The 25,030-nt window shown below is 36.4% G+C and overlaps 1 protein-coding gene across 1 annotated transcript; it reads right to left on the bottom strand.

The window, feature by feature from the left end:
• Positions 1 to 18,146: 18,146 nt before the first annotated feature.
• Positions 18,147 to 22,658, bottom strand: LOC128237599 (zinc finger MYM-type protein 1-like). Its single transcript, XM_052953187.1, has 4 exons — positions 22,176 to 22,658; positions 21,261 to 21,392; positions 20,323 to 20,895; positions 18,147 to 18,347 (listed from the first exon to the last, which is right to left on the bottom strand). Exons 1-4 carry the CDS (start codon positions 22,656 to 22,658, stop codon positions 18,147 to 18,149), a joined length of 1,389 nt encoding a protein of 462 aa, XP_052809147.1.
• Between the last annotated feature and the right edge of the window lie 2,372 nt (positions 22,659 to 25,030).

The raw sequence follows: 25,030 nt of genomic DNA, 5'->3' as shown, positions 1-25,030 counted from the left end.
GAGTCTTATTATTATACCAAACATATCGCCACACGACTTCATCATTTTAATGCATTGATTTAAACATTGATTGGTTGGCCTTATATTCATATATAACTTTGCTCTTAAAGTTTATTGGAACATTGTTGCTAAGAAACGTTAACAGTGGTGTGTCTACCATTGTTGCCAATTAAAAGTGTCAACCACGCCAAAACTGCTGTTGTCAAACATCGTATATTTTCTCAAAGATCTCCTTAATTGCATATATAATTTGATATTGCCAAGGCATCGATTATTCCTGTATTCAATCCGAAAGTAATGTTATTTTTTATATACACGTCGTTGAAAATGCTAAAGTAATTGCCCGTAGGATACGGGCTAATACTTACCAATCTTGACTCATTATTATTGAGGCCCTTTATTACATACGTAAAAAAGAGAAAGTGTTGTTGCATCTTTCTCGACACGTTTTTAAGTATATATCATTCTTTATTTGCAGTTTCCGGTACCTGTGCAGGTTGCTTTATGTTTATTTATTTAAACAAACAACAACAGGCATAGTCGTGTATTGTGTATAATAAAATAAAATAATATTGATAAACAACCAAGCAAAGACCGCTCTTTTAGTCAGTTTTATATAAGCTAAATTAAAGATTGTATTGTTGCCCATCATATTACATCCTTACTTTTTACATAAAAACAACAACAGTACAATTCGTCACCTTAGTGCAATAACTCAATAACTGCATATAGATATAGAAGCAGATATTGAGTTCTTGCACTAAGGTGACGAAGTGTTAAATTCGTTGCAAACTTGACATGCATGTATTAAGAAACTCAAGCACTCGAATATCGACAACTTTTACTGGATTATTCCTGAATTGATAAATTCTTCTATTTTCAATATAGTGGACACTACAGGAGGGACACTACTTATCAAGTCTAGTAACACTTAACGTATAGAGTCAACTTTCTACTCGGCGAGGTTTCGTTAACTGTCAACGCGTACGTCGAAAATTCGATTTATCTTGCAATATGATCGCTTTTGGTCTCTTCTTAGGCATTATCATTTTACAATATAATAGTTTGTAGCAAGAAAATGAAGGACAAAATAGATATCAACCAATAATGTTAGCCTTTGAGGTTTTCCAAAATAGATTATTTTTATTTTGTTATGCTACACATGCATTTAATTAGCGTTTATGCTCAAATTATGTACGATTCATAATACAAAATATACCAATAAACACTCATTAAACAAAATATAACTCGTGATCATAATTGAAACTTTGTTATGTTGAGAGGGTTCTCCGCAAACAAATGTTTGCTAATTTTATCGGATCGAATTAACCTCATAGCACATTTAGCATAAATATTCAATAAAACACATTAAAGAATCGCTGTAAAATCACTTAAACATAAAAGACAAACAGAACAGGTTATTTTAAGAGCATGCGGTAATAAAACGATCGTTTATCAGCTGAACTGCTGAGCATTTGTATGATAAATTTGTACCCTGAATTAGAATAATTCAAAGGTATGTTCTCGGAAAGCGGCACTGTTTGTTTTAAGTACACCTGGCAGGTTTATTGCAATGTAAATGCATCGTTTAAGTATACCACTTAAAAACCTTTCACAACGTTTATTTCTTATTCAAACAGAATTAATTTCAAGTTATTTGTATCAGGTATGTACATTATATATCAAATATCTTAAATAGGTTTGTTGAAAACCTAATTTAAAGTATCGGGAGAATGACGCCGAATTTTACCACGTCCGGTTCAAACGCATTTGTCAGAAGATGTTTATGATGATTGAGCTTTACAAAAAATACATTAGGAAACCATACAGGCATTTTCTTTAAATCATTTCTTCGTTTCGGCAGCTCGTTTGTAATGTTGCTGCAGTCCCGTAACATATTTTAATAATTGCCAAAAAAAGATATTATTCGAGTCGTCACAAATGTCAGCCGATTGTTAACTGCCCTTCGAGAAGTTGTTTCCGCCCGTTTTAAAGTGTTTAAGACGGACAAACATACACTTCCAAATTGTTGTATTTTGACAAGTTCTTTATGTATTTTTTGGTATAATCTATCCACTATTATTTTCAAATTGATATATTCTGGTAAGCGACAGCGAAAGTAACGTTACAGGCAATATGCTTCGCTTCCACCAAAATGTCACAATATGTAACTTGTATTAATATTGCCTGACGTTGAGAATTGTGCGTTAAACAACAGGTAATGAGGTCGAAAAGTCGTAAACATTTACTTTTACTTGGTTATTTGGAAACTTGTAAGCTTTTCACATTCACCAGCTCATGGTGGCATAGCAATCATGATCGGCAATAACCTGACGGTGCACGTTCTAGCAGTGACGTTAGTTGTGTCATAACAAAGTTAGTAACATTATGATTTGTGTTGCTATTAGCGAGATTAAATTTTTTACAGAACATAATGAAGTTAGCATTGTTTCTGGAACAAATATTTGTTCAAAGTAATGCAAGCATTGAATGTGAGTTCACACGTGATGACTGCCATTTATACAAAAGTGAACTCTATGACTTTAATGATACAAATAATCAATGTGATTTTTGTTTTTAAATGCTAAGAAGGCAATCAAATTGGCAAATTTTAAATGCTGACTAAACGCATATCATACTTGTGACAGTCTTAACTTTATACTAGATATTCACTTATGAATAGTTTCCGTTCGCTCTGGTTAGTCTTAGGTTATGGAAACGGACACTCTAGGATATGAAGTATATGACGTATAAACATTTCTTTTCCAAATAACAAACAGCTTTGCCGGAGTAGGGCATGCAAAGTTGACCGTTCGGATCGCCGTCTAGCTTAGAATTGACCTCCTCGAACATTTTTCCGCTTAAAACCACCGACCAATAGCCTTAGGTCACCATTCTTTTATACTTGATTAAACCGCACACTAATATTTGTTTGCAAACATGTTAAGACATACGTTCTGCGCTTTACTCTGTAACGCGCAGAATAAGTGAGCTGAACCCTTATAACAAGCGACAAACATCTTTGCCGGGACAGGACATCCGTTAGAATACACAAATGCTACTTAATAAAAACAAAACTTCAGGTATTTAAAATTTAAGTTATCATATTATCGAACATTTTCTTCAGTAGACCTTCATAAACATAACCGTGTTCGGATTCGTATGTCTTCCGTTGACCGGGTTTTTTCGGCCGGAAACTTCATCTGCTGCAGTAGTGCCACTAGCTCTTAAAGAATGAGTTTCTGATCGTTATGTAGTAGCGACTTATTTTTAACTTTGAAACTATGCATTCTCTAGCGCGTATAGATTAAATTGTTTTCTTTGTCAACAGTAAACGTGTGTTGTCTTTTTTACATGCTAACCTGAATAAAAATATATCTTAACAAATAGCCAAACCAGCGCTTTCATGAATCCCCTCAATATAGACACTGGACAAGCAGATGCCAAACCTTTTGCAATTAATACCTCTTTCCACCCACGATAAATATCAGTTTTCTTCTCTCTTATACTGAGAACCAAGTGTTTACTCTCAAATTTTACGTCGCTACAAGTTAAATTAATCAAAACGCAAAAATCCAGCTTGAGAAAGGAAAGTCATTGTGAGATCCCGTAAAAGTATCACGTCCATGGAGTCAATGAACATGCCACAAATCTTGATCAAAACATAACGTCTGTGTTCTTAAAAGGCTTTAAATTCAAACGCTTTGCACATTCAAGCCTTGATTTTGCTACACTGTTATCAGTTGGATCTCTGGTTTCGTTTACAGAGTTGTACCATTTGATTGCATTAAACACTGCCGAAATTACCATGGCAGACTTGTTGATATAAATTACTGATAATAAAAAAACATTGCGGTATGATTGTGATATTCGAATCCTTTCTTAATGCAAATGTCTCTAAATCCCTTCAATTGATAGTGATATTACATAACGTTGTTGTCTGTTCGAGCTGCTAACGCCTGGCTTGCCATTCTATCGATCACGTATTCTGTATTGTCACTAACTGCCCAAGCATCCTCGTAATATCCTCATAATGTTTGTGTTAAACACCATCAGTAAGATATATATCCTGATACAACATGTTCATTGATATTCTGTCTTCATTTATTATACAGGTATACGGCCTTCTCTATGTACCAAGTTTATTCTTAACGTCGTACATATTGCAATTAAGCGCAAATTATATGGAATTCAAAAGCTCATTTTGATATATTCTCTCGTATCCTTGGCCATACCTAAATATACGCAGGGAACATATTATACAAAACTAACTCTTAAAACCCAGTTTTTCGATAACACAGATAAAGACCAGAAACGGAGTCGTTGTCCATCTAGGGAAGATAATTGTTCCCTTGCATTTTTGATCCACCAACTTGATCGGAGATTTAAGAGGACTATTCGATGGATGTAAAATCTAATTTAACTCGCCTACCCAGCTTTGCGTAAAACAATTTACGGCTTCCGAGCCCGTGACCCATCATCTAGAATTAAAACGCTCACACTTATTGTTATAGTGTTAAGGTTATTTCATTCACAGCAGTACTTCGGGCGATACAACATTTTTCATAGGAATTGTACTATGACAGACTTTACTAACGCAATGCATGCAAAAATGTTCAGCCCATTAAATTCCTTCTTAAATATATCATGATTTGCTATTGATCAAATTGAAGTATTTGTACTGTATTTTAAAGTATCAAAGTGTATTGACAAACACACCGAGGAAAGCAAGGAAGATGACGATACCGTACAATATTTCTTTAATAAAATAAATTAAGAAGATATTAAAGTGGCAGTACGGTACTATTAAGGTAGGTCAATAAGGCCCCCATTAACATAATTACTGCCGAGGCTATCATCCTCCTTTTTGCTTAGCCATGACTCGACAATTGAAACTGAAAGTAGGAGGCAACCGTGATTGTTTTTTTTGTTTCATGTTTTTGGCGTTTACCCTGTGCAATTAAACGGAGTTTATGTGTCCTAAGGTTAATGCAAATTTTGATATGATTTACCATTGACGTTTTTACTTTATTCGGGATTGTTGGGATAAGAGTGAGAATGTTAGTTAGTACTGGTATGAGCCCCCCAGTAGAGCTAAATTTTACTGACCGTTCCAAGGCGGTACCGAACAATCCTTGATAAGCATACCTTGTAGTTTTATAGTATATATGCACTGTGCTGTTTGTGGAGTATTTTTGCTGTTGTTCAATGTTTCTTGTTTGTAATTTTTTTGTGTTTGTGTTCTTTGCTTTGGCGTTTACCCTGTGCCATTAAACGCGATTTGTGTTTAAACCTTTGACTACAAAGCTTGTGTCTGTAGTTGTATTCAAGTTCGTAAAAATATTCCGGAATTTGATGTGTTTAGAACCGGTCTATTAACGATCTTGTGTTATCCTAGAACCCTTTTCACGAACAGTTATTGAACAGTTTGAGATATTGGTTCTACAACAGTGCATTAACGTTCAACCGCTGATTGAAAACACCATGTTTAAGAAGTTTTCACAAACAATTAATTTAGAACTTAGTGTTCTTTAATTGTACTATAACTTGTAAAACACGCCATCAAATTTTATAACACTGTTAACGAAATTGCAGATATGAATGATTCGGTGCCGAATTGTATTTAGTGTTTATATTGTTATTCAAATGATTATTGTTCAATGAATTAAGAGGGGTAATAAGCCTGTGTAAATGATTGCCAAGAACGACCGATTAACAACCAAGCAAAACTGCACATATTTCATCTCAACCTTATTGTCTAGATAGATCTACCTGTTTAATTTAGAAGAATGTAGGAAGAAAGAAAATATTTTCGTCAATCATGAAAATTTGTTGTGTTCAAATTGATTCCATTTCCAATGTTAGCGAATTATAAGTAAATTATTTAATGCTTATGTTTAATCCGGATGTAAATTGGTTCTGAAAATAAGCATACATTATTTATATCATGCGACTGATTTCTTAGATCTAAAGATTATTTATATCCATGTTATAATCCATTTGAAAATATTAAATGTTTTTAGATGTATTCCAGGAAAATCTTAATTCCCTTGCAAAAAAGGTCCCGAACCAGTATCTGTTTTATCTGTACAAATTATTGACAGAAATTGCTTTAATTTTATCGAAAAATCAATCATTATGTTGTTTTTCTTTCTGAATAACAGATTTTTTATCAATATGTTTTCGTGCTGTAGTTTGCATTCTATTACATTTGCTGTCTCTATGGGACAGGAATAGTCTAATCAAAATTATAGTCTTAATATAATAACACAATGGTTGCAACATAATCTTTCTATCTGCTTTTCTTATCTAACGCCACTTAGAACCATTTGGCTTGCATCTCTTATTGTGAAGGAGAAAAATGACACATCAGAAATGATACTGCGTTAATCTATCTCCAACTTTATCCCAAGGGCATATACGGAAACGTAGTATTTTTTCTAGAGAAGCAATTACCATTGATGTGTAACACAGCGTTGCTTTTGCCGACAATAACTACAGGGAGGAAAGTTGTCGGTCTTTATGTTTAGGATTGTTTTAGCTTAAAAGAGTTTAAGAGAACATCAGAATGTTCTGCTGGTCACTTATGCTATTGTGGTATGTTTTAAGCTCTTAAAATTAAACAATATTGGCATAACAATAACAAGCGATATTGAGTTTCAATGTACTACAGCGTAGGTTCGTTAAATTTATTTTCGTTATTATCATATTACAAGAAAGGGTTGAATTTTAGTTTTTGAACTGGTATAACCATATTTCCATCCATTCGCCTATCCCATCCCATCCCACCTCATTCCATCCCATCCATCGATCCATCCCCTCATCCCATCCCTTTCTCATCCAAACCCATCCTTGCGAATAAAAACCCATCCCATACGTTCCATCCATCCCATCCCATTACATCCCAGCCAATCTTTCTAATTTTATGACAAAATAAGTATTCTTTCGTTTAACATAGCTATAATGATTATAATTATAATATATCATACAATACAGTTGAGAAGAGATACAACTATAAGTCACCTGGCTTATTCTCTGTTTCCCAAGAGTTTTTTTATGATGCAGTCTTTATATACTGGGTCTTTCAGTCTGAAAGTATATTTTTTATCTTTCCGAACAAACGAAGATCCAAGTACATTTACCTCACTAAGTAGTTTTGTTGTTAACATCTGGGAATACTTCGCTTTGAACAGCCTTGTTTCTCGTTGTTGGGGTCGCAGAATACATGTCAAGTCCTCTCATGCACATTTCTCATAAATCTGTCCTTCCCATGGGCACATAAACTTCCCTGCACAATTACATATAGTTGATATATCCTTCTTAATTTTATATGAAAACTGCGTCGTTAAGAAAGAGAGAGAAATACAAAGTGTTCCTCTTTTTTCTTAACGTTCTCTTTCCAAAAGGATTGTTCTAGTGAACAAACTAGCAAAGATCAGACGTATACAAACGGCTGGTCGGCCACGGACAATACTGCTACGAGAGCAATACAACGACACATGTTTTTATTTATAGTATTCCTTTCGTTAGAGTTAAAATAGATTTGAGAAACGAAAAGATCCGTTCTTGAAGATAAGCGAACTAAGAGATTAACAAAATGTGTCGCAACCATAATTAGAAAATCAATTAATCGTGCAATAACCTTTCAGTGAAAAGTTAAGTAAACTGTTCCGTTAAGCAACTAATGCCTAGAAATGTTCTTATGCTGACCTTTGTACATTGAATGTTACATAAATGAATGGGATAAATGTATTGACTTCATTTTAATACATATAGGATTTGAATGGGAACTTAAAAATGACAACACAATGTTGTTTGCCTGTTAATCCTACTCTCAAAACCTAAATGATAAGAATTAAATTTAAATGGAGAGTGAGTTAACTCATCGTAGTCAAGCCAAAACGAAATGAGAATGCACAACTGGATTGCAGGTACACTTTAAAAAGCAAACTTTAAACTTACAAAATAAGAAAAACAAACATATGTATTAAAGAGGTTAATACACGGCGTAGCCGGTCCATTGAGTGAAAATTGACCCTCGTGCTCAGAATTTCCCTCGACTATACGTCTCGGGCCATAATGAGTCACTCGGGCCAAATATCACTCAACAGCCCGGCTACGCCGTGTATTAAGTTCTAAGTATCACTTTCCCTCGACTGTATCTTAAATGTTATAGAGAATAACAAAAGATAATCAATCAATGATAACAACCGGTACTATTGGTTTACGCGTATCCTTATCATGCGCTGAAGGAGTTTGTAATAACTCCTGTGTACATTGCATTTAGTGTATCCCAATGGGATCATGTTTTTGTCTAAGCTATTAGCGGAACGGCGCATTCCTGGGACTCGGCTTTTCCACTAAACCTATCAATGTTTCTTTATGGAACACGATACTTGAAATGATCATGTTTTAAGACATTCTGGAACCTAAAAATATGAGCGTTTAAGACATATATAGGTTACCCTCCACACAGACATTCTGTGGCAAATTTAAGTGATGGTAGATGCAAACCGGACAAAAACATATGTCTTGTAAATTGACATAATTTAAACATCCTTAAAACCATATAACAGCTCAATCGACAAAGCAATGATCATACAAATTCAATCTCAGTCGTGTAATACATTGCAATGAATTGAATTGAATGAAATTGATTAGCCTTGTGGTAACAAAGGCAAATATAAACCCTGTTTTGAGGCACCAACATGCCAGGAATGATTTAAATAAAGGACTACGGTACTACAGTATATGTATACAAAATGTGAGTTCGGGTAAACTGCTGTGGTTATCAAAAATACAAGTAAAACACCAATGCAGCCATTATGATAAGAATGAAGGACTGCCCGACAAAGGTTCAGAACACGATAAATTAAAGGTAATAGTTATGTAATAAAACCCGTCAACAGAGACAGGTTGGCATACAAACTCTCTAATATTTAGATCAGTACGCACTACAATATTTACTGCTATGTCAGTAAAATACCCGGTAGTAACACTTCTTTAAATGAAATTATATTAAAAGTGTCTGCTCAAAATCCTAGGTCCCAACACTGGCTTATAATCCTACACACAAAACCAAATCACCCTGTAGGGTATAATCAAGTCTGCACAGGAAATTGAATATTGTCAGCAATATAAAAGCTGATGTTTATATTGCGATATTGTCTGTGAATCTTGGAACGAACACGGCACTGAAACATCATACATAAGATAAGCAAAACATGTACTGTATATATATATACGCGGCAATATTGTACATTAAGATTAGTTTTCTTAGTTTCGTTAAAAAGAAGCGATATTATTAAAACAATAAAGAACGTAAAAGCTGTTATCAGTACCAGGAAGCTCCGTATCTAGGAGTCACATCTACAACCTTTTGTTAATATTTCCCGAATTATAAAGCGAATTATGCAGTCTGAACGATAGAAACATTGTGTTTTTTGGTATATGCACAATAAGTTGGAATCGCAGTCTGCTTCTAGTGCACTTACCGAAGGAAATAGTATGCAAATGTCTGCAGTTGGTACTCTGTGTTTGACATTAACCAGAATTGCAAATTGTAGGATTTCCAAATATCTAGCGATGGCCAGACATGCTTGTTGTGTTATCCATGAACTTAACTTCGTTAAAAATGTTTTTCTTACTCTTCTGTGTTCCAGAAGTACTTGTGAATATTGAACCGACGTATGCTTTCAACGGACTGCCTGGAATACCATTCCAAATTAACAGTAATACCTATCCATTAAAGTGGCATTACAAGTTATATTGTGATTGAAATACTTGACCAGATCGCTGTTATGGTTATTTTTTAATGTTATCTGGCGAAACTTTCATGAGGGTTAGGCGTTTGTTCGGGGTTATTCCCTTCGTTATTTAGTAAAACAAATGTTATACGACATCGTTATAACTGGAGGTAGCGGTACACTTTTTACATCGTGGACTTTCAAGTAATTTGTATATTTATTAATAAATTTAATAAAACTTCAAACATTAGGGATTATTTTAAATACTATTCAGAATAGTTTTTTTTTAATTACAAGGTCTCAAATGAATAATTCTGGGTCACTATTTGGAAAAACACCAACACATATTTGGGTACTAATGAGATGTTGCCAGTCGTTCCTCAAATACATCTAATTAGCTACTTACTTAAATAAAATTAAATTGACTTATTTGGTTTGTTTTCCTCTAGTATGAAATCTTGTTTGAATGGTTCGGAAAAAAAACAAACGCAAATGCAATGTGGACTAAGTGGTACAGTTTCATTTGAACATTTCCCCAGTTTCCCCATTTAATATTCCGGCGTAAGCAAGTTTATACAACCATGCGCCATTGTTTCACGTTCAGGTGGGCTGTTCGGGGATAACAAGCCCGATAACGAAGCTTCAAGTACGCCTTGTATCGCGTAAGTTACGAACTGGACCTTCCGCGTAACGTCGAACTCGTCTACGACATTTAGCGTATACCCATCGCAAACAGATTTGAAGCTTCCAAGAAAGGTACAAAAGTGTCCTCCTACTCAAATGGGTTTCTTACCATTATACGTTTTCTGTAATTTGCAGGCTTTGTGATTAAGTATTTATATGACAAACAACAGAAAAAGGAGCATTCTATATCAGGTCATATATCTTAAAAAACAACAACCAGGTTTCCACCGTGAAACGCAGAGAGAATGGAACGGCACGTCAGATTGACTGGAATAATGTGATCACGATCACAGATATTTTATTTACTCCCCCGCACTTCTCAGGATTTACTAATAACAAACCATTTATTTGGGAAATAAAGCACGACTTTAGTATAATCATTATTATTTAAAACAGCTGCTTAGCTCTGATAATTTTATATGGTTCGCGGTCTGTCATTGACCTAGTCTGCCAGAGATGAACACGCAATAGGATTAATGAGGTTTGTAGTAATGGTTAACAATTTATCATTGTAAATGTTGGTTCAAGAAATGCTTCTAAACACATAAACATTGACAGACTGACAGAACAGCATCATAAGAACAACAAATTGTTCATTAATAGCCAAAAAAAAAGGCCAATATACCGTGTTACAATTTTTTTTTAATGAAACTGCCAACTCTTGCCTTTCTGTGAACGTTGAAAATGGTCAATGTTAATGAGGACGTTGTCTTAAAGTCGATTACATTCTAACGTGTATTTTCGCGTTTAAACAGTGGTTTGCACTTGGTACGAGTGTCAAATTTATTCAGCGTACAATGTCGTCGTTTTTGTCAGATGTATCTTATATTGAGTTATTGTGGCATCCAGCAAACCATATTGTGACTTGTGTCATGTGTGTCTCTTCAGCGTACAATATTGTGTATGTGCGTCTGTTCAGTTGTGACCTTTGTTCAATGCTCCATTATACAAATTCGCAGTGAGATTGATGGTCATTGGCATTTTTGTGTAGTTTCCATTGCATTGTTAACATAACAAAACATTATGCGAATAACTTTTTCCAAGAAAAACAAAATGCTTTCATCTAGTTTTTTTATGAATGTGATTTATTGCTAAAATACATCAATACGAACTATAAATATACGTCGATGTGTTTACTAATGTATTTATGTAGTATTCAAATTGTTCAACCTTCCGGTCTGTGAACAACTCGCCCAGTCTACCATGTGTACGTTCGGGCCGGTTAACCCGGATGTGGCGGCATTTGCTGGTTCGGCCTGCTCAAACCTCCACGTCCCCCATATCGAAACCCGCGTAGACTCCAACTCCATCCCGCCATCCTTTTTTTCCTTTAATTTACATCCGGAATCTCAACACCTCGCCAAAGCAGTGTAAGATGTCGTCCTGAAATTCGGCTGGACGGAAATGCTCATTATATATAATAATCATATTGGTTCGTACGTTTATGATATTTAATCTCATTCCTGTGCTCATGTCCTTGAAATAAAACCAATAAAGGGACACTATTTGAAAATATACACGCTCATATGTACAAGTTAAAAGGGCAATCATCGCCGAACCTATCGATCAATATTTGATCGATTGTTTTGCTTTAATAGTCGACCTACAGGAAGTCGCTTTAATTTAAAAAAATATACAGGGAGCGATTGGTTAACCATTAAGATTATGAAGTAGCCCATAGCTTACCTACCCAGACCCTGTTAAGCATAGATATTTATGAAATGAGTGATAGCAATAAAAAGCATAAGCATAAAATAGTAATTTATGTGGAGGAATAATTGTTAACTATTGCTATTAATATCTCATACCTATTTTATAGGCATTATTTTATCACTAACTTGAGGCAAATGAAAAAAATGTATTTCACACGTCACTAGTCTTATTCACGGATCGAACTTGACGGCCCGATTATTCTGTTCATAAGAGATTGTATATATGCCTAAAATGTGTTTAAAGAAGAGCTTCCGAATGAACGGATTTCGTATGCATCTTTCAAAAGAGTCATTGTGCAAGAGATGTTCTATTTGTAAGATCGGCCAGTGAGTTAACATATATGTTGAAATAATAAATGCTTTTAACTACAGTTTATAAATCCATGTTTTATTTTACAAATGTATGCGATGTGTGTCTATTTTACAGGCACTTCAAGAAGGCATGATTGATTCATACCGCCACAATGTCATAAACAATTTGGTAAGTACGACCTCACTTAAAGTCAAACACATAGCAAGCGGCCATTTGAAACAGGAAAAAGATACATAACATGGATGAGAAAATAAATACAATATAAACACTATGGTTTGTTGTTTTGATTGATGTAGAAAGGATCTGTCTCAAATCGCCATATAATACACACTTTCAGCAAATAGGTTCAGGAAATTTGTAAGTAAGTGAACCTTTGACAAGTAACTAAAATACTTCCTGGACGAGTTGATTTAATTGTGTATTGTTTGACGACGGTTGTAATATTCGTTTTAGCATATTATGTTACTCCTGCATTGATTGTACCCGGACTAATTAAAAATGCACCTATAATAGAAACAAAGATCTTTAAAGTATCTGCCAATAAGCCAATTTTTCTCCGTACTCTGCAGCACTCACGGGCCACTAAGCGACAGACTGACGCTACAAAGATAAGATACACCGCAACATTATGGTATAGAAAGGAGTGATAAAATAATATTAGCGCTAATGATGTCCGTTTTCTTTTTAAACCCTGAATAGCAAAAGTAATCTTAACAACATAAAAACGAACTTCCACCTTACGGACACAAAATGATGTACCCCAACGAATTCAAATTAACAAAGATGAATATAATCAGAACAAGCACGGTTGACCCATACAATGAATTTGAATGCAACACAATCAACAACTTGTGACGTCACCAAATACCACATGTGACGACATTAATCCATGAACGGAAGGGAGACAACTAAACATCTATTTAAATAATGTAAGTTATGTTTATATCGCATCGATAAAATGAATATGAATTAATATAATAATCGCATTTTTCAATGGTGCCTCGATAACCGCAGCCGAGTTACATCTAATTGTACCACCAGCCATCTGCATACAAAACTTGTATTTTTGAGCAGAATGGTATTGTTTTATTTCAGGCATTGAACTTCAGTAATATAAATGACTTTTTAAATGTTATATTGGTTTAGATGAAATGATCCGTCTTCATGTTTTTGCTACAAATAAACAATATTTATGGGCTCTTTAGTAATAGGTTATGCACTACTTACATAAGCCATCTTGAAATGTCAGCAATGTCATTTTAATGTTTGTTCCTATAGGTTCACATCAATGGGTTAACTGGACCAATTCGTTTAAGCCGCAGAAGGCGACTGAACTTTCAGCTTAAAATACTGGAGCTGGGAGAGGAAGGACCGAGGAGGGTGCGTAGAGACAAGATTAGAAAATTAGCTGGTTAAATAATATAGACACGTTTTTCGGTAATTAAATATGACTACCTTAGATGTAAACATATAATGCTTTACCGTGCCAGTGCCATGTACAGTTAAGCCTCACCTTTGCAAGTTGTTCATTGATTATTTTTTGTTAATTTTGCAACCAAAATTCAAGAAAACTATGCAATTGGCATTTTTTAAACCAGAAAAACCAGATCACTTATAATCATGTGATATCCCAGGGTAATTAATTGATATTTCGAAGGTATTTACCACATCAATGAATACTGAAAAAATATCCGATATCCGAATGTTTTTGAGATAAAATGTAACTGCAATTTGAAAATCAATTTAAACAAATCCTTTTTGTGTTTCAATTTAAACAACGGACATAGATGTTAATGTTAATCGTATGGCACATTTCGTATATCAGATTGGATCCTGGGCCTCCGGATTCGTCGTGAACATAACCCAGACCAGATTTTTGGCATAGGGGGTGTTCGGCAACAGAACTCTTCTTGTCTCTACTTTCCTGGTATGAAAGGATGCCATAGAAGGACATGAATACAATCTTCTCACATAGTTCTGTTATTTAAAGAAAGATCGATTTAAAGAAACACGGGCATTGTTGCAATTACCTAGACTGTCAATGCACAGAGACATACATTTCTTTCAAATATTACAGATGACAATATGCTAGATGATGCCTTCATTGTTGTACATTTCTTTTTAAGGATGTATTGCGTGTTTTCGAATAATAACTCTTTGCAGAATCTATTTCTATTGATACGATCGTGGACGAACTCAATAAATCAGAATTTCAGTGACGTCAGCGATCCAGAGTCATAAATACGTATTACATTGAATAAAAAAAACTGTATATTGGATGAGGATGTTTGGTTTAAACTATATTTATTGTATACATGTTCATTAATCAAACATAATAATTTAAAATAGATAACGTAACACAGCCTTTAGCAATCAAAGGCACGTTTTCCCACCGACTGTCATTGCCAGCTCGCCTTTACGTGTTTTCATGACATGTGCTAGGTATTGATATATCTCTTACTGAATTCGGCTTCATACAACCGAGCGTATTAAGCCCAAAAGTAAGATGCTACGCAATTGACATGTAAATGCATAATGCCAAAACGTGATGTGAAACTTGTAATAAACAAATCATCTATATTAAAAGGTATACCAGTGTAGTCATTCCTCTAGTAGGAAGGCATACTTGACAATCAGAATTCTGTCAACCTGTGCTGTCATTGAAACGTATATAATTTTTAAGCAGTAGCGATTTTGACTTCAATTTAATCATTTGTGCACTACTTAAAACTATATGCTGAGAAGTATCATGCTTAATTAAAGTACAAATATGTTACAAATTTGGTAAGCTGTTAAATGACAAAATAAGTCAAATTTACCTGAATTGGGTATAATGATTCGTTATATCACAGGACTCGCCTAACGCCATGCTTCGGACAGAGATGGTTAAAGGGAAGCCGCTGAAGGATAATGACCGTTACGAGGGTTTCTGTGTCGACTTACTGGCCGAGATTGCCCGTATTGTTGGATTTGAATACACCATCGTTCCAGTTCCGGATGGGAGATTTGGGGGCCTTCAGGACGGAAAGTGGGACAGGATAGTGAGAAAGCTTATAGATAGTGTATACATTTAGTTTAGTGTTATCTTAAATAACTATATATACATAGAAAGCTGATATATCAAATATGTTTCCATCCATATAGATATTATAATGTTAAACTATTTTTCGTATCAACAATTTTGTTGTCTGGTGTTCATAAAGTGCACAATTTAGAAAGATGTCAAAGTTTAATGTCAGAAATATGGATATATAAAGGGAACAGTCTCGAACAGTTTTTGGTTCTGTGTCGACACACTGATGCAACAGGGCTCAGACATCAACCCAAGGGCCGTTTCTACGAGGATCGTGGGCAGCACGTGGTGTCTTGTTACCCTCATCATCATATCATCGTACACTGCCAATCTGGCAGTTTCGCCCATAGAGAGTGGTGAGGACCTTGCAAAGTAAACAGAAATATCCTACGGTACATTGTCAGGGTGATCAGCAATGTCCTTCTCCAGAGTAGGTTTCATGTTTTGAAATACTTGCATCATTATGATGATCAATGCTTTGCCTTCATTCTGTACCTTTATTGTGTTTGCGCGCCTAATTTATACAATCAGAATAATAATCATAACATGATTGTTTGCATACATAGTTGAACACTTTTAATTCAGGCGAACAACGTCGGCAGGTGATGTCTGTAAACGGTCTTTAAGTTATTGATATTTGTTCATCGTCTATATGATTCTGGCTCCAATTAGGCTGTTTTTTTGTTATAAATTATTCTTTAATGTAATGACATATGTGAAGTTTGCTACCGATTAACAAGTTTTAATCCCTGATGAAACCCTTATTCGCTTTTCATCCCAAGGTGGTATACATAACATTATATTGAGGTTGTTTGATGCATCTGTCGTCTGTCTGTATGATGTGCGTCTTTTGTTCAGTGTCTATAATTCTTTTCAAACAAGGTCTTAGTTATACTTTGTAACATGGATAATTAGCCACTCTATGTTGTTTCTATTATGTCATCCGTAATGTATGTTGGCATGTTTTTCTTGTTTATTCATTTGTCTTTTCGCAAATTGGTTTATTATTTTGTTTATGCAAACTACCAGTTCCTCCAATAAATTTAAATTAAGGAGTATTCTCTATACAAACGAAAGGCTTGCTACTGAATTAACAATCAATGTAATTCTATCACAAACAAAAGGAATGCCCTTCTACTGTAATTTAAATTAGAAATAGACTTAAAGCATGTTAGTAGGTGCCAATGCGTTATTTCATCCCCGTGTTCAACATCTGGCATGATTTCTTTCCCTCCATAGTGAAACGCATTGAAGCAATTTTTGTTTCTTCATCTTATGTAATGTTTTTGGCACTTTCGAATCCTAAAATGACTTGCTGTTTAAAGTTTAAATCTGGCAGAATGATTTATTTGTATGCGTGGAAACAGCAAAAAGTGCGTTGAAGTAAAAGTTCAATTCTTACCAATATACTCATTTGTTTTCTAAAATTCATGTTATTATTTTATCAAAATTTGCTTTTTTCATTACAGCAGTCGTTGTGTTCAGAAATGGCTGAGGAGCTCCGCTTTGCCGTTAAGTGCCACGGATCTTCACAAAAACCAAAACACCGGAAAATGGTGTGTGTTAACTGTAAATCTGTCAAGCATAAACCTGACTGTACACACACAGTGATTCGTGTCGAGTCCGGAAACGGTACATTGCACATGCGTGATAGTAGACACCCACGTGATTATTTGCAGCGTACTACGGGTTATTTTGAAATGGATTATATCCACGAAAAATGCTATTTCGGGGCTGGGGGATATCTGTGTGTCAAATATAGCGACTCTGACAGCTGATTGTGATAATAATTAATCATTAAATATTTTTTTAGTTTCTTTGTTAGCATTTTGTTGTCGTTTAAATATGTTTATGTTTATTGTATTCCATCTTAGTTTGAATTGTTTGTGATTTAGGCAAATTAAGTTTTATCTGGGACCTTTACGATTTCATTGCCAATGTTCTCTGACTAAATGCAATCTTTTTATGAAGCGTAGATGTTACGTTTATATGCATTTTGGAAAACCTCTTTTAAAATACTGAAACAGTGAAAGCACATAAAGAATCAAAAAAGTGCAACATTAAATAGTTCGTCATGTAAGCATTACATCTTTTTAGAAAATTGTTCACCTCCATCATCACACTTGAAACATTCCACATCTAAGATTATTAATACTTTGAACTAATATTTATTTAAAGCAATAAATAAATGTATATGTGTATTCATTTTACCTCACAGACCCTGGACTTACTTCATTCTCACAAGACACTATTAACCGTCAGCAATGGTGGATAAGTTGATTAACAAACACTTTCCGAAATGTGTTAAACAATTGATCGGAGGGTCTATGGTTCGATCGCCAACGCTTGATCCGAGGGTCTCTGGTTCGATCGCCAACATTTGATCGGAATGTCTGTGGTTCCATCGCCAACACTTTATCGGAAAGTCTATGGATCGATCGCCAACGTTTGATCGGAGGGTCTGTGGTTCGATCTCCAACGCTTGATCGGAGGTTTTGCGGTTACATCGCAAACATTTGATCCGAGGGTCTGTGGTTCGATCACCAACACTTGATCGGAGAGTCTATGTTTCGATCGCCAACGCTTGACACGAGGTGTGTATGTGTATTCATTTTACCTCACAGACCCTCCAACACATGATTGGAGGGTCTATGTTTCGATCGCCGACGCTTGATCCGAAGGTCTTTGGTTCGATCGCCAACACTTGATCGGAATGTCTGTGATTCCATCGCCAACACTTGATCGGAGGGTCTTTGGATCGAACGCCAACGCTTGATCGGAGGGTCTGTGGTTCGATCTCCAACGCTTAATCGAAGGGTCTGCAGTTACATCGCAAACGTTTGATCCGTAGGTTTGTGGTTCGACCACCAACGCTTCATTCGAGGGTCTCTTGATCGATCGCAAAGATTAATCGGAGGGTCTATGGTTTAATCGCCAACACTTTGATCGGAGGGTCTATTGTTATGTTGTCAACCCTTGATCCGCAGTTCTATGGTTCGATCGCCAACGCTTGATCCGAGGGTCTCTGGTTCGATCGCCAACGGTTTGATCGGAGGGTATGTGGTTCGATCGCCAACGCTTGATCGGAGGATCTATGGTTCGATCGCCAACGCTTTATTGGAGGGTCTTCGGTTTCATCGCAAACGTCTGATCCGAGGGTATGTGGTTCGATCACCAACACTTGATCGGAGGGTCTATGTTTCGATCGCCAACGCTTTGATCCAAGGACTTTCGATCGTCAAATTTTTATCAGATTGTCTGTGGCTCGATCGCCAAAACTTTGATTGGAGGATCTGTGGTTCGATCGCCAAGGCTTGATCCGAGGGTGTCTGGTTCGATCGCCAACGCTTGATCTTAGGGTCTCTGGTCCGATCTTCAACCCTTGATCCGCGAGTCTGTAGTTCGATCGCCAACTCTCGATCGCCAACTCCGAGGGTCTCTGGTTCGATTGTCAACACTTTGATTGGAGGGTATATGGTTCGATCGTCAACGCTTGATCCGCGTGTGTCTGGTTCGATCGCCAACTCTTAATCGGAGGGTCTCTCGTTCGATCGCAAACTCTTTGATCGGATGATCTGCTGTTCTATCGCCAAGTCTTGATCCGAGGGTCTGAGGTTCGATCGCCAAAGCTTGATCCGAGTGTCTTTGGTTCGATCGCCAACGCTTTGATCCGAGGGGATTGGTTCGATCGCCAACGCTTTGATCCGAGGGGATCGGTTCGATCGTCATCTTTTGATCCAATGGTCTGTGGCTCGATTGCCAACACTTTGATCCGAGACTCTGTGGCTCGATCGCCTACTCTTGATATAAGTGTCTGGGGTTCAATCATACCGTCTTCAATAATGAGTAATGGTTATCATCCTGAAATTGTAAGTGTTTGTTAACATTATGTCCATAAAGATATATAACCATTATCATATTTTTAACCGCTATAAAAGCTATTCAATGCTCGTATTAATTGTTCATCTTTGCAAAATCAAACATATATTACCTTACTTTAGTTTTCATGTTATCATAATTTAAAGGTTTAAGTAGACGACAGTGCTGAAAACCAGCCAGATAAATACATTATTTTAGACAATAATGGTCTGTCACAAATCATCACTTTAAGAGTATGTAGGCATTTAACCCAGACAAATCAACTTAACGAAATAGGTAAAATGCTAATAAATGGATACGATGGTATATTATTTTAACATTTGGCTAGTCCTTTGTGTAGATAAAACTTATATTGTTTAACAAGCAAGGACATATGACGGCTTTGTTAATTTCAATATTGCGATCCGATTGAATTGGCGTGGCGTCACCAATTATATACGACGTTATAAATATCGGTTGTTGATAAATCACATGTATGATAAACCTGATATGACGAAGCGACATTAACTGTTTAGTCATAATTTCTAAAGTATTTGTATGAATTGATAGCATTATCAGGGGCGTAGCTAGGCCTATTACGAAGTATAGGCCCACTTAGTACGGGGGGTTCGGGGGACCTCCCCCGAGATTTTTTTAAACTATAGATCCAATATGGTGGGATTTGGCGTATATCTGGAGCCTTTTTAGTCATCAAAAATAGCTTCATAATGCACTTGACTAAAATTTATTTTTGTCTTACGTATAATGTTCAGTAAGAGAACTGAAATACAAAGCTTTGATATTACATGTTACCATTGTCAAAAAGCTTCAAAATAGAAAATATGTATTTAATGGTTAAACAAGCGTGTCTAGTTGGTTTTGTTTACGATGATATATCGAGTGTCTTTAAATGAAATCCAAGTTCCTGCATTTAACTGAAGCAAAAGCGTTGATGATTTTAATAATGTCTATCTCAACATCGCGATGAATATGGAGGACGCCAAGTGAGGATAGCCTCTCGCCGGTCATTGTTGAACGAAGGTATGTCTTGATACGCCTCATTGAACTGAAGGAGCGCTCACATGAGGCGGATGTGGCAGGCATGGTCAGCAGTATCTGTAGTATAATGTATATGCAGGGATAAGCTGCCTCCGATGTCTTGTTGAGTGTCGCCAGCAGTGTCGAAGGCTTTGCATCATTCAACTGCCATCGCAGATTCCACCTCCTTACTTCCTCGCTGAACTCTTGCCGAGTCTTGGGCAGGTCTGGTTCATAGGCCTCGTAGATCCTGTCCACATTGGCCGGCAGGAGACCTTCAAATTTGGTCGGAATTAACCATTGAGCCTGGAAGCGCTCTTCATTCTTCAGGATACGAGTATCCATTTCTTGAAGCAGGTGGTCAACAAAAACGTAGAAGACGGAGACCTTCCAATACCGACTCGGGTCCTGTAAATCATAGTTCGCCCTGTTCCTCTGTCTTGCTGCTTGTCGTGGCACTGCTGGGTCAATCTAGGTAAAACAAAAATAAAACATTCGATCGATATCGTTAATTGCCGAATCGATTAAACCATTCGGTAGAAGAATGCAAAATACCTAATAGAAGTTTACCAAGTATATCTGGATCTAATTATATTTAAATCGAAATATAAAAGCAGCTAGCACATTTTTTTTTTAAATTATCAGTCTGCAATCTGGAAAAAACACGATGCATTTCGAACTGTTACAAATACGTTTTTATCATTGTGTTCCGTTGATCTGTAAATTATTGCGTTAAGACGCTTTGCTGTATGCACCAGTATATCAATACATTATATATTTATCGGCAACCACATGAAATCAACATGCAAATACAGGTCATATGTGTACACATGTACCTGGAACTCGTCAGCTAAGGTCACAGCTTCCTGATAAAGGGCATCCCATACAAGGGGGTCATCCCTCTCAGCTTGATATATCTGCATGACCACCTTCGTTTGCTCGATTGCCTCCAAGAGATCCATGTCCACCTAGATGTAAATGAGATAGGTATATATTATGTTTATGCATAAATTCACTGTTTCATCGTGTATGTAAAGGAAAGGAAAACAGACAGATACTTTTTACCTGAAGATTTACTTTTAATTATAAATCATCATACATAAATCTCATGGATGCAACACGTTTTGCTCTGAGAATAATTCTGAAATTCATGAAGTTATTATTTATTTATGTATTTGTTGTGGGTTTTTTTCCATTTAAATACGTTTAAACAGGGCTTTTTCTATAGTACCCACGGGTCCGACTATCGGACCCATTCCCAAAGCAAAATATAAGATATTTTTCCCAATTTTCAGAAAAAAATCCCAATCAAATTTTTTTTTTAAAAAAAAAAAAAAAGTCTTTTTACATGTACTGGATCATTTTCAACATCATATCAATTATGTGATGTTACGTTTTTTTGACAATTGAATTTGGAAATCATTAATTTTCATCACATTCAGATATCTGTATAAAATATTATCTGTCATGATCGATTTATTGCAATAGATATTTACACCCAAGGATTGATATTTCAGCCATTTTGGGTATTTTAAAGGGAAATAAACTAATATAAATCCATTTCCTAATTCGCTGGAGACTAGACAGCTTTTTATTTTAACTGTAAAATTTCCCAATTTCGGCATTTTCACGATGCAAAATTTCCCAAAATGTCTAGGGTCTTTTTCCCAAATTGGGCAGAAAAAGCCCTGCCGTTATCTTTTTTTAAATATTAACTTAAGTCGCACGTAGTAATAAGCACAAACTATTACCGCTTGAAGAACTGCTGTAAGTCCTACTAGATTGCTCAAGATGTGCTCTGTTGCCACAAGAGTAACAATAAACTGGAACTGCAGAATAGCGTTGAGGTGATCGCTGGCTTTGACGTCACCATTTTCCTGCAGAGTTTCGAGCGCATGGACGACAACGCGGTAGGCATTTTTGAATGTACGAAGCGCATCTGCCCTGCTCATCCACCTTGTTTCACACAAGGTCTTCAACTTCTGTCGGCCTTCCATCGCTTGCTTTGTAACAACGGCTTCTGACAGTTCATCTGCAAATGTTGTGAGGCGTTTCGCAGAGTAGTCAAACGCAAAGGCGATATCCTGCACTGTAGACATCATGGTCCTGACGCATGGAAGTTTGGAGCTGTGGACCAATGACAGGTTTTGGCATTGTGACTTACAATGGGTGTAGTGAGCGAGTGGTAATCTTTCACGGATGAGCGCCTGAACACCATTGTACTTGCCCGCCATGTTTCCTGCGCCATCATAACACTGGCCCCGAATCTTCAAAATATCTAAGCCAGTGCCTTGCAGATATTCGAGTATGCCTTGTGCCAACTATACTCCCTTTATAGACTTGCAAGTGACAAACCCTAAAAACTGTTCCCGAACGACATGCTTCTCTTCTACCCTTGAAACAAAACGAACGCAAACAGAAAGTTGTTCCTTTGTTGAACAGTCAGTTGCCTCATCAGCCATAATAGAGAAGAAACCGGACAGTTTACAGTCATATATGATTGTACTGACAACTTGATCGGCACAGATACCCAACAGTTCGTTTTGAATGTCCGGCGAAGTGTACTTTGCGTTTGATTGAGCATTTGCCAGATGATCTGCCAGAATTTCGTCATTCCTTGCTTTGGACTGCAAAATTGCCATAAAATTACTCCTGTCCTCAGTATGTCCTCTTACAGCAATGTTCTGCTTTCTTAGGAGAACCAAGGTTTCAATAATTTCATACAGCACATGCCTGTTTCGCTCCACTGTGCATTTAATAGACGATGACAATTGCTGATTAATGGAGAGAGCTTTACCAGTGGATACATCAACAAAATTTTCAGCAAGAACTGAACAACTTCTGTGATTTGCAGACGATGCATGCGTTTTGACAAGTTTCGAAAAGTTCTTCCAGTCGTTAACAGGGGTCCTGATCAACGTCTTTTCCTTCTCACCTTTTGAAAACACCAGGCAACAAGCACAGAACACAGCGTCCTTCTTCAGGGAGTAGCGTAACCATGTGTGCTTGGACAACCAGCTAGCATTAAACTTTCTCTCCTTACCGCCAATATTTCTAAAATGACATGAAGCATTATAATTATACAACATAACATGCATAGCAGAATACTATGGTAGCATATAACTGCCGTAAGATAACCTGTGAACGTTCGCAATATTTTTCGTGTTAACCACTTAATTTTCGCGATAATTATCTAGATATCTAGTTAATATTCGCGAAACTTTTTCGGTAACATAAATATCACTAAACTAAAACCTGGCTTGAAAGTGCCCAGAACTCCCACCTGTTACCTGTTTTAGTTGAACACCATTAACAGGTTAGCTACTTATGGTTTGTGAATTTCACTTAATAAGTAACAAAATAACTGGTAATGATAAGATTCGTATTACCACTTCTCTATTAATGCATTTTTGGCTTTTAGCAGTAACTGGTTATCTAGTTATGATTTGAGAATACCAATTGATAAGTAACATAATAACTGGTTAACTAGATAAGATATCTATCTTACCAAAAAAGGATCCCGAATATTAACTAGATAGCTAGATAATTAACGCGAAAATTAAATTGTTAACACGAAACAATTTGCAAACACAGTCAAGTTAACTTACGGCAGTAGTATGCCATAGAATATAGAAAAAATGACAGTAAATCGTTAAATATTGTATTGACGGGCATGTATGCGGATGCATAGATGAATAGATGGGTGAACGAACGGACGATCTGACGGACGAACCGAATGGCATAGTAACAGTAAAACATAGTACTGAGCAGTATATATTTATACATTTTTCGTGACGGATGAAAAAGTGAATAGGCCATTGTGATAAAAGGAACGGAGGGATTGATTATTTATGAACTGTAGAATAGTGTACTTTAGCGTTATTCTTCTTCTTCCAAATAGGTACATTCCACACTTTGGTGGGTCGTCGTACCGTGTTTACATAAATTGGCATAAGTTTATTTAAGTTTTATACACCGTATGATGAGAAAATTGTCAAAAACTGACATAAACTTGGTATCGGTGTGTACAATGCATTGAAACTAACTTACTGAAGTACCACGTACATGTAGTTAACAATTAATTTATTTTAGCAGTTTATTTTCGTATTTTTATGCCCCCGAAGGTGGGCATATTAAAATCGCACTGTCCGTCCGTCCGTCCGTCCGTCCGTCCGTCCGGCTCTGTAACTTTCCCTTGTATGGACAGATTTTAAAATAACTTGCCACATGTGTTCCACATACCAAGACGACGTGTGGCGTGCAAGACTCGTGTCCCTACCTCAAAGGTCAAGGTCACACTTAGTGTTTATTCACAATGGAGTGCTGCATATAAGGATATAGAGTATAGGTTGTCGTGTCCGGGCTGTAACTTTCTCTTGTATGGACAGATTTTAAAATAACTTGCCACATGTGTACCACATACCAAGACGACGTGTCGCGTGCAAGACCCGTGTCCCTACCTCAAAGGTCAAGGTCACACTTAGTGGTTATTTACAATGGAGTGCTGCATATAAGGACATAGAGTATAGGTTGTCGTGTCCGGGCTGTAACTTTCCCTTGTATGGACAGATTTTAAAATAACTTGCCACATGTGTTCCACATACCA

Source organism: Mya arenaria, chromosome 6 (genome assembly GCF_026914265.1).
Source record: "Mya arenaria isolate MELC-2E11 chromosome 6, ASM2691426v1".
Lineage (NCBI taxonomy): Eukaryota > Metazoa > Mollusca > Bivalvia > Myida > Myidae > Mya > Mya arenaria.
Note: the sequence above shows the minus strand (reverse complement) of the source record. Positions and strands in the feature narration are given on the sequence as shown.

What these genes read in the sequence shown, in the direction of transcription:
- LOC128237599 (XM_052953187.1), bottom strand. Translation starts at nt 22,658, where the DNA reads ATGGCGGGCAAGTACAATGGTGTTCAGGCGCTCATCCGTGAAAGATTA. An exon ending in CCTTAGCTGACGAGTTCCAG is followed by an intron (nt 20,896 to 21,260) that starts GTACATGTGTAC and finishes TGTTTTACCTAG; the next exon opens with ATTGACCCAGCAGTGCCACG. An exon ending in TCATCAACGCTTTTGCTTCA is followed by an intron (nt 18,348 to 20,322) that starts GTTAAATGCAGG and finishes ATGTAACTGCAG; the next exon opens with ACCCTTCGATTAAGCGTTGG.